The 10,563-nt window shown below is 59.3% G+C and overlaps 1 protein-coding gene across 1 annotated transcript; it reads left to right on the top strand.

Annotated features, from left to right (window-relative positions):
- The first annotated feature begins 2,802 nt into the window (after window positions 1-2,802).
- On the top strand, window positions 2,803-9,577 carry ZNF853 (zinc finger protein 853). The gene is made up of 5 exons (XM_035722085.1): window positions 2,803-3,292; window positions 4,050-4,167; window positions 6,816-7,284; window positions 8,059-8,261; window positions 8,436-9,577. The coding sequence occupies exons 1-5, from the start codon at window positions 3,281-3,283 to the stop codon at window positions 9,557-9,559; spliced, it is 1,926 nt and encodes a 641-aa protein (XP_035577978.1). The 5' UTR covers window positions 2,803-3,280; the 3' UTR covers window positions 9,560-9,577.
- The last annotated feature ends 986 nt before the right edge of the window (window positions 9,578-10,563 follow it).

Consider the following 10,563-nt stretch of genomic DNA (forward strand, 5'->3'; position numbering starts at 1 on the left):
GCTATACTTACAAGTACAGTTTTACTACAAGGGATACAAAGCAGGACCAGCCATGGTCCCTGAAGAGATCCAAGGTCTAGGAAGAGTCCTGAATGTAGAGCTTCTCTGTCCTCTTTCTGGACATGGAGAGTCTATCGCCAACCAGGAAGCTCACCTGAATCATGGTGCCCATAGTTTTCATTGGTGTTTCATTGCATAGGGATGATCGATTGAATCATTGGCCATGTGACTGACCTCAATCTCTAGCCCCAGAGATTGGGTTGATATCACCTGGCTCAGAGCCCCAACCCTGTACTCACATGGTTGGTATTTCTAGTATCACCAGCCCCCATCCTGAAGCTAATCCAGCCCCCTCGCCCCCTGAATAACAGACATTCCTATTACTGGAGAAATTCCAAGGGTGTAGAAGCTCTATCCCAGAAAACTGGATAAAGAACAAATTATTATAGGCAGGAAGAAGACCTGTGTATGTGTGGCTTAAAGAGTTAAATCTGCATCTTCCAGAGTCGGATGTCCATAGATACTACATAAAATGGAAAAACCAAATAATAGCATTAAGCGTATTATTTAGAAACATGGCAAAAAAAAAAATATCAGAAGAAATGGGACGGGACTCAGAAGCAAGGAGAGATTTTTGTTGTTGCTAAAGCCTCGTAGAACAATTTGACTTATTCAATTCAGTATGCGTATTGCCTGGACAAAAAATTAAAGGGAGAGGGGCTCCTGGGTGGCTCAGTCAGTTGAGTGTCTGACTCTTGATTGCAGTTCAGGTCACGATCTTAGGGTCATGATACTGAGTCCCATGTCAGGCTCCACCCTGGGCATGGAGCCTGCTTGGGATTTTTTCTCTCCCTCTGCCCCTCCCCAACCCCTCTGCTCGCTCTCGCTCTCTTTCTTAAAAAAAAGAAAAAGTTAAAGGGAGAAAGAGGAGGAAAAGGGGTGGCTGTTGTTTGTGAGGTGCTCAGTCATGGTCATGGACAGGAAAAATACTCTCCAGGATAGAACCGTTAATTTGGGAAGACACCTTATGCAGGTTTTGATGATGTAAAGGTGAGCAACGTACCTGCTAAGGAGTCAGAGAGGAGGCAGACCGAGAGGAAGGGGGAACCAAGGGTGGTCCCTCTCATCAGCCACCGGAGAACTGTCCAAAGCTGCCTAGAGGTGGAATAGCATGAGACTGCGTGACATGGAGGTCACTGGTGACAGTGGAGGGAGCTGTCTGGGTGGAGTGATGGGGCCGAGGCCAAGTTGGAGAAGGGGGAGGGACAAGGAGATGGAGATATGGACAGAACTGCTATGAGGCATCTTTCTAGGCAGTTTGGCCACCGAGGGCAGGAGAGAGAAGGGGTTGCATGTTTTTAGGATGGGAGAGCGGGAAGAATGAGCAAATGCTCTTGGAAAGAAGCCAGCAGAGACAGAAGTTAAAGATTCAAGGAGTGAGTGGATCCTCTGGATCCTCTGGGCACGAGGTCTCCCCGGAGGAAGGACGAGGCAGAGATAGCTTTGTTCCCAGCCCTCCCGAGGGAGGGAAGGTGCACACCTAGCTGGCCAGAGGGGAGATGCTCGCTTTTCCTTAAACTCCTGGCTAGCAGAGTGCTGTCCCTATTCCACAGATGAAAGGGAATAATTTACCTCATTACCCAACTGGAAGAGGCCATTGTGAATCCAGATTTTTCTGCCTCCAGAGCTAGGCTCTTGCTGCCCTGGTTCCCCCGATTAGGCAGAGGCAGAGGCAGTCCTCTGCCGCCTGGAGCTTCTAGTCTGGGGGTGAAGCTGCCAGCCAGAGCGCAAGCTTTTCAGAGGGCTAGAGGAGAAGTCCTAAACTCCACAGCCTGTGGGGCCAGGAAGTATCAAAAAATGGAACAAGGCAGGGCAGCCAGACCAGGATGGAGACAGTGACAGAAGAGGACTGTGACCGCATGAGGGCTGTGCCCACCTCCAGTGAGGCATTCCCATACTCTAGCCCCGGAACAGCTCTCCAAGGCCAGATCTTGGGATTTTTCAAGAGAATTGGAGTATCCCAATTTTAATGTGAACTCTCCAGGTTCAGACAGTGCAGCAAAGTGATGGGATATCAAGATGGTCAGGTAAGGCCTCCCTGAGAAGGAGACCCCTGACCCAGGCAGGGGTCAGCTTGGCCTGTCCAGGGACGCCTCTGCACATGGCTACTGGGGTGGGGACCTGGGGAGGGCAGCGGTTGGGGGCGGCGGAGGGGGGGCCTGACCGCAGGCCTTGTGCACAGAGGAAGCGAGCCAGGCTAACCCTTCAGTTAACGAGGGTGGCTCCCACGGCCCCATCTGGTCCTTTGGGGTTCCAGCCCACTGTCCAAGCGCGCACAAACTCCGCGCCCGCCCCCAGCCCTGCCTTCACCATCCCAGGCTCCAGGAGGAGGGATTCGACGGGCGGAGGCATCGGCGTCTTTTGGGTCCGCTGGGGGGCGGATTGGGGCCTCCTCTTTAGGTGAGTGTCCTCCAATGGAGTGCTAATGAACCACAGCTTGGACCCGGGCCAGGGGGGCGCCCCGGGGCTGCACCGGCCCCCCGGGGAGCGGCAGGGCCCGGGCCGGGAGCCTCGCCCGCCGCCCCCCGCCCCCCGCCCCCGGGGCAGCGACAGTCGCCACCCCGCGGGTGAGCGGCCGGGCGGGGAAGGGTTAAGCCCACCGAGCTCGCGGCGGCCTAGAGCGGCGGCGGCGGCGGCGCGGGGGCCGGGGCGCGGGGCGCGCGGGTGGCGGGCGGGGGACAGGATGCGGATGCCGGGGGGACTTCCTGTGCCGGCCCCGCCGCCCCCGCCCCCGGCCCGGCCCGCCGCCCGCTGCCCGCTGCCGGCCGGACACACGCTCGGGCGGGCGGGCGAGCCAACGGGACCCCGGCGCGGGCCGCTCCCCGCCCGCCGGCTCCGGGCACCTGTGGCCGCCGGCGGACCCCGGCCGGACCCGGGCTGCACCCCCGCTCCAGCTGGGCCGAGAACGGTGTCGCCCGCCCCCCCCACCAGCGGACCTCGGGCCGGACCCCCGCCCCGGCCGGCCCCCAGCCCCCTCCCCGGGCCGCCGACACCAACTTCTGCTCGCGAACTCCCTTCTGCCCCTTTTTTGGCCCAGGGCAACCTCGACAGCCCTGACAGCGACAGGCCCGCCGCAGTGCCCAGAAGGGCCCCCGGTGGCCCAGCGCCTCCCCGGCTCTTTCTGGATGGAGGCGCCTCAGGAAGGAGCTAGCGGCCTGCACTCTCCCGCCGCTGCTGACCACACCTCCCCTAGCGCAGAGGCCGCTGTAAAGAGCAGGAAATGCTGCACCAGGTGGGCCCACCGGGGAGGTGGGGCGGGGTGGGGGGGGGGGACCATTCTCTGGAGGGCTTCTGGACTGGATTCTGCAAAGGGGAGCTGGAGTTATCCTGCTAGGAGGGGAGGCAGGACTAGATGTGGGGACACCTCTGCAGGGGCCAGAGTGGATGCAGGAGAGAGGTGGGGAACCTTCCGGACTTCAGGAGCCCCTGGGCTGGAGCTGGTTCCATGGGTTGTGCTCTGGAAACCTGCCTTCCTAGGGAGCTGAGGTGGCATCTGGAACCTGTGGCCTGCTTGTGGCCTTGGAAGGCTGGATGAACCCCAACAGCGCTCTGGGAGGCAAGAAACCAGGGAGGTGAACACACTTGTCAGTGCTTTGAAGGGGGCGGTGGAATGTGAGGTGTCTCTCTTTTCCCGCAAACTTCCTCAAACGTCCCTTGTGGGACTCCAGCTCCCCAGTGAAGGCTGGTTCCCATGTCGGCTCTCAGTGAGGAGCAGATGCACCAGCAGCCCCTAAGCCTGGGGCTGAGTGTGGGCCCTGCAAAGTTGGGACAGGAAGGTCTGCCTCTGGGGGTGGGGGGGGGCAAATGAATGGGCCCTGAGAGCTGAGCCTCCAGGCAGCCCTGCACCTCCCTTCCCCAGCTATGGATTGCACCGTCCTCCTTTCCAGCCTGGGTGGAGATGGAGGGCTCTCTGGCAGTCAGTGCCACGGGGCTGGGGCCTCACAGCACTCCTGCTCACCTGAACAGCTTCCTCATTCCTCTCAGCACAGCTGCCCCCCCGGGATCTTGGTGTGAACGCCAGGATGGAGCTGGGGGCAGCCACTGAGACCTTCGTGCTGGAGCTTCGGTGTCTTGAAGATGGGGGCCCAGGGCCTGGCACCCTCTCAGGTGAGGGGCTTGAGAGGGGTGTGGCTCTAACCTAAAGCAGGAGATAGTCCTCAGGCCCCCTGGAGGACCTTTTGACAGAGCCCCAGGCCTGCTGTGGCCGAGAGAGAGAGGGGGGTGTAGGGTGAGGGGCAGCCTGCTGTCTGCAAGGGCGCTCACTTGGTGGTTTCCGGGTGGGGGGGGGGGCAGGCTGCAACCACTCACGCCAACTGACTTCAGCTGCCTGGAGTAACACTGCCAGGTTTGCGTCAGGATTTTCTGAGGCGGCTCCGTCAGGCTGTGGTTTTGCTGGTGACAGGCTCCCGACAGTGCAGACATTCCCAGCCCATGCCCTGGACCCCGGGTGTGTGCTGGCTGGGAGCTGCTGCGGTGTCCCCAGTGGTCAGGTAGTCTCCACTGCCCTCCTACCTGTCAGGTAGGACTCCAGACTCAAGTTCTCAGATTGAAATCAGGGGCTCTCTCCCTTGTGCCCCAGGCATTGGCCCCCTGGCTTCTCTTTTTCCTGTGGCCTTCTCTGACCTTGTCCACTTTTCCTGACCTCTGCTTCCATCCATCTTTCTCCCCTTTTGCCCAGAGCCAAATGTGGCCCTGTAGAAGCTTCCAAGATGCCTTCTCCCTCTGGAACCCACTCTGGGCCAACTTCGAATGGTGGTCATGCTCCTGGGAGCCAGTTTCCCTCTCTGTCCTTTGAGGGCACTAAGTGAGGGCTGGCTCAGGGTTGAACAACATGAAAAGAACCAAGGAAATTGGAGGGGTTGGGTGGGGATGTGTGGATGAAATGAGGGGTCTTCCGGCTCAAATATTTGACCGAGAAAAGCCTTGCAAGCGTATACACATCAGGTGAACTTAATGTTTACTAAAACATCATTGTTAAAAATGCTGACGTGGCTGCAAGAAGCCAGGACTGGCCACACGGCCAAGTGCTGGGCTAGAAATGTGAGGACTCAAACAGAGGCATGATGTGTCCCTGCTGCTCTCAGAGGTGGCGGGAGGCTGGAGTGGCTCAGACCTGCTTGGGGGACAGAGGACAGGTTTGCATGGCTGCCTTTGCTCACCAGGCACATACTCCTGGCTAGTGTGTATGTGAAAAATACCTGTCCGTTAGCCTAAGCAAACGTTATTAGGAATAGTTTTCTGAAAGGAAATGATTTACATGGAGATATCCCTTGCTTTTATTAGATCAATATACTCCTGGAAAAGTGGCCAAAAAGCAAAATTTTATAAATAAAATCCCTGCTTTCCATTATAAAATTGAAAATATGAGGCTGGGGACACCTGGGGGGCTCAGTCGGTTAAGCGTCTGCCCTGGGATCGAGTCCCGCATCGGGCTCCTTGCTCCACAGGGAGCGTGCCTCTCCCTCTGCCTACCACTCCCCCTGCTTGTGCTCTCTCTCTCTCTCTCTCTCTCTCTCTGAGAAATAAAATCTTAAAAAAAAGAAAGAAAGAAAGAAAATATGAGGCAGTAGGAAGAACAAATGTTGAAATCAGACTTGGGAATGGAGCAAGCCTCTTTGGACTTTCTGAGAACACAGTATAAATGCTCGAAACAAGAAACGACACGAGGCTGTTGTGCAGAGTGACACGTAACAATGGAGTGACGCATAGGTGGCAGGGGTTACTCTACACCTGCACAACGCTGAGCTGCACCTGTACCCCTCGAATTCTCGTTGTGTCCCTGAGAAGGGTCGCTGTGTCCCTTTTGCAGACAGGGAAACTCAGGTTCCCAGAGGTCACTTAACTGGCCGGTCACCGTGCTGACGTGGGCCTGTGGAGTTAGTCCTTTCCGTTCCAGACTAACAGTCTCCAACACGTCCCGTCTGAGGCTGTTTCACACAGGGCTAGTTGTGTCCTCGGTATTTCCAAACTGTTCGTCAGTTTGCAAACTAATTTCCTAACCCAGAGGGAGAGGGATTTGTCAAGCACCTGCCTCGTTCTAGAGGCTTCACCCATGAAGCTGGAGGTGTGGGTATCCTGAGGCTGTTACTGACAGGGAGGCCTCTGAGGCTGTAGGAGGCTGACAGCAGCTAAGTGGTAGAATTAGGGCCTGATCTGAGGACTTCCTGCTGGAAACCTCGTGCTCTCTCTGACACTTCAGGGACTTTTAGAAACCACCTGTGGTAATACTTCAGGCAGCTTTACAGAGATTCTTTATTATTTACAGAGAAGGCAAGTTCTCCCTTATTTAAGGTGTGACCCTAACTGAGGTCAGAGTTCAGCATGGGCTTGTGGCTTAGCTGTCCGAGTGGCTTGTTCGCTGATTCCCACTGGATGGTAATTAAGTCCCAGAGACTTCTCGGAGAATGGTGTTGGGGAGCCCCAGACACCCAGACTCTTGTCACTGCCAAGATCTAAGCATGGAGGCTGTGTGGAGGAAGGCCCAGAGGAGAGGTGGGAGAGCCAGGGTCCAGAGTGATGCGACCCGCAGTCCTTCGGGCACATTTCTAAGCCAGCCCCACACCTCTGGGCATTTCAGTTTCTGCCACGCTGCCATGGCCAATTGACCCAGTGCTTTTGGGTCCCTGCTGAGAGCTCACCAGTATGTCCTAGAGTGGCTGTCCGTGGGACAGGGTAAGCGGGGAGGGCGTGGGGGCCTGACCCCGAGAGCTGCCTGTAGATCTTTCTCTCCTGGCTTCCTGCCATTTCCACTACAGGTGGCAGCGGTGCGGGTGAGAGTCAAGAGGAAGAAGAGGCTCAGGAGAACGGCAGCCCACCGCAGCCAACAAGCTCAGCCCCGATGGGGGCCGGGGAGCTCGCCGAGGAAGCACAGCCCGGACAGCAGGAGTTGCAACTGCAACAGTCAGAACAGCAGCGAGAGCTGCAGCCAGAGCAGCAAACACAAAGCCAGCCATCAGGACAGCAGCTAGAATTGCAGCAGCAAGATGGGCAAGGCCAGCTGCCTCAACAAAACAAGGACCTGCAGGGAACACCCCACCCTGTGCCCCGTGAGCAGCTGAGACCACAGCTGCAGCTGGTGCAAGGGCAGGAACAAACACAGGAGCAGCAAGTGCAGGAGCAACAACGGTGGCAGCAACAGCAGAAACTGTTACAACAGCAGGACCAGTTACAGCAGCAGCAGCAGCAGGACCTGCAGCAGGACCAGTTACAGCAGCAACAGCAGGACCTGCAGCAGGGACAGTTACAGCAACAGCAGCAGCAGGACCTGCAGCAGGAACAGTTACAGCAGCTGCAGCACCTGCAGCAGGACCAGTTACAGCAGCAGCAGGACCTGCAGCAGAACCAGTTACAGCAGCAGAAGCAGCAGCACCTGCACCAGGAACAGTTACAGCAGCAGCAGCACCTGCAGCAGAACCAGTCACAGCAGCTGCAGCAGCAGCAGCAGGAACAGTCACAGCAGCTGCAGCAGCAGCACTTGCAGCAGGACCAGTCACAGCAGCAGCAGCACCTGCAGCAGGACCAGTCACAGCAGCTGCAGCACCTGCAGCAGGACCAGTCACAGCAGCTGCAGCAGAACCTGCAGCAGGAACAGTTACAGCAGCAGCAGCAGCACCTGCGGCAGGAACAGTTACAGCAGCAGCAGCAGCACCTGCAGCAGGACCAGTTACAGCAGCAGCAGCACCTGCAGCAGGACCAGTTACAGCAGCAGCAGCAGCACCTGCGGCAGGACCAGTTACAGCAGCAGCAGCACCTGCAGCAGGACCAGTTACAGCAGCAGCAGCACCTGCAGCAGGACCAGTTACAACAGCAGCAGCACCTGCGGCAGGACCAGTTACAGCAGCAGCAGCAGCACCTGCGGCAGGACCAGTTACAGCAGCAGCAGCAGCAGCAGCACCTGCAGCAGGACCAGTTACAGCAGCAGCAGCACCTGCAGCAGGGCCAGTTACAGCAGCAGCAGCACCTGCAGCAGGAGCAGTTACAGCAGCAGCAGCACCTGCGGCAGGACCAGTTACAGCAACAGCAGCAGCACCTGCAGCAGGACCAGTTACAGCAGCAGCAGCAGCACCTGCAGCAGGACCAGTTACAGCAGCAGCAGCAGCACCTGCAGCAGGACCAGTTACAGCAGCAGCAGCACCTGCGGCAGGACCAGTTACAGCAGCAGCAGCAGGACCTGCAGCAGGACCAGTTACAGCAGCAGCAGGAGGAGGAACAGTTACAGCAGCAGCACCTACAGCAGGACCAGTTACAGCAGCAGCAGGAGGAGGAGGAACAGTTACAGCAGCAACAGCAGAACCAGTTGCAGCAGCAGCAGCAACATCAGGACCAGTTGCAGCAGCTGCAGCAGGAACAGCAGAAGCAAGAACAGTTACAGATGCCGCAGCTGCAGCAGCAACAGTTACAGCAGCAGCTGCAGCAGCAGCAACAGTTACAGCAGCAGCAGCTGTTGCAGCAGCAGCAGCAGCAAGAACAGTTGCAACAGCAGCAGCAGCCCCATCCACTGGAGCCAGAGGAGGAGGAAGAGGTGGAGCTGGAGCTCATGCCGGTGGACCTGGGGACGGAGCAGGAACTGGAGCAGCAGCGGCAGGAGCTGGAGAGACAACAGGAACAGCGGCAGCTGCAGCTCAAACTGCAGGAGCAGCTGCAGCAGCTGGAGCAGCAGCTGGAGCAGCAGCAGCAGCAGCAGCTGGAGCAGCAGCAGGAGGTGCAGCTGGAGCTGACCCCGGTGGATCTGGGAGCCCAGCAGCAGGAGGTGCAGCTGGAGCTGACTCCCGTGCAGCCGGAGCTGCAGCTGGAGCTGGTGCCCGCCGCAGGGGGCGGCGGGACTCCGGCCCCGGGCGCTCCAGCCGCGGTCGTGGTGGCCCCCCCGGGCTACGTGGTGCTGCAGGAGCTCATGGTGTTGCCGGCCGTGGCGGCGCCCGCGGTGGTGGCCATCCCGGGCCCCGCGGGCAGCGCGGCGCTGACTCCGGCCAGGCAGCGGCGGCGGCGGCGCGCGCGGGACCGGCCGACCATCTGCGGGGAGTGCGGCAAGGGCTTCAGCCGCAGCACGGACCTGGTGCGGCACCAGGCCACGCACACGGGCGAGCGGCCGCACCGCTGCGGCGAGTGCGGCAAGGGCTTCTCGCAGCACTCCAACCTGGTGACGCACCAGCGCATCCACACGGGCGAGAAGCCCTACGCCTGCTCCTACTGCGCCAAGCGCTTCAGCGAGAGCTCGGCGCTCGTGCAGCACCAGCGCACGCACACGGGCGAGCGGCCCTACGCCTGCGGCGACTGCGGCAAGCGCTTCAGCGTCTCGTCCAACCTCCTGCGCCACCGGCGCACGCACTCGGGCGAGCGGCCCTACGTCTGCGAGGACTGCGGCGAGCGCTTCCGCCACAAGGTGCAGATCCGCCGCCACGAGCGCCAGCTGCACGGCGCCGGCCGCTCGCGAGGCCTGGGCCTGCTCCGCGGCTCGCGCGCGGCCACCGGCGGCCCACCGCGCTCCGAGCAGGCGCCGTGACCGGGACCGGGCGGGCACGGAGCGGGGGGCGGGGGGGGGGGCGAGGGGGGCGGGGAGGGCGCGGGCTCCTCCCGCCCCGTTCCGTGGCCGCGGGGCCGGGCTTCCCGCGCTCTCCCTGCTAAGCGGAGGGGAGGCCACGTTCACACACGGACCCTCGGAGACGCTCCTCGCGCCATGAGAGGAAAGCCGCCGGGGCCAGGCAGCCCAGGTGTCGCGCATCCCTAGGAACAGCGCGCCGCGCAGATTTGTTCCTGGGTACCGATCCGTGAGGAGCCCGCCAAAGCCCTTTCCCCGGAAAACTGGACTTGGCAGAAGTGAGAGAGCCACAGGAGAAAACTGCCAGTGACACGTGTGACAGTTGGTGACATCAGACACGCATCGAACACTAACCAGGGAATCAAATATATGTGGTAAAACGCACACGAATAGGATTTGGTCCTGGTGAAAATTTCTTCAAGGAAAAAAAAATGGGGGAAAAAGGAAATGTATCTGCACTTTGTAGAAAACCGATCAAGGCGTTAAATTGTCGTCAATGGCATTTGCCTTGAAAGTACTTTCTAGAATGAAAATGCCTCAGGGTGGATATCATCCTGATTAAAATGTTTGTGTTCATAAGCACAGGGTCAGAGTGTCCCCTGGGTCAGTGCACAAATGCCAGGAAGCCCTTCCCTGGGTCGAGGCTAAACCTTCCCTCCTGGGGAACCCAGGGTTCCAGTGAGTGTGGGAGGCAGGCTCTCGCCCTCTTTGCTGCCAAGGTCCCGCGCCCACGGTGGCCTGGCAGTGTCCTCTTGAGCAGAAGCCTGCGGCTGAAGCAGAGGGCATTCCGAGAATGCTCTCCACAGTCCAGTGGAGTGTTCCCCTTGGGGAAGGAGCTCTGAGCTCAGCCCGCCCTGACCTCCCTGGGATCTGCCATCTCTGGGCTTCTCTTTTGCTTGTCCAGGGACTAAAGCTGTGGGGTTGGGGCCTTGAGACCCAGGGGCAGGGTTCTCCTGGGCCGGGCTATG

Source organism: Zalophus californianus, chromosome 10 (assembly GCF_009762305.2).
Source record: "Zalophus californianus isolate mZalCal1 chromosome 10, mZalCal1.pri.v2, whole genome shotgun sequence".
Taxonomy (NCBI): Eukaryota; Metazoa; Chordata; class Mammalia; order Carnivora; family Otariidae; genus Zalophus; species Zalophus californianus.

What these genes read in the sequence shown, in the direction of transcription:
- ZNF853 (XM_035722085.1), top strand. An exon ending in AGGGCCTGGCACCCTCTCAG is followed by an intron (nt 4,168 to 6,815) that starts GTGAGGGGCTTG and finishes TTTCCACTACAG; the next exon opens with GTGGCAGCGGTGCGGGTGAG. An exon ending in CCAGTTACAGCAGCAGCAGG is followed by an intron (nt 8,262 to 8,435) that starts AGGAGGAACAGT and finishes AGTTACAGATGC; the next exon opens with CGCAGCTGCAGCAGCAACAG.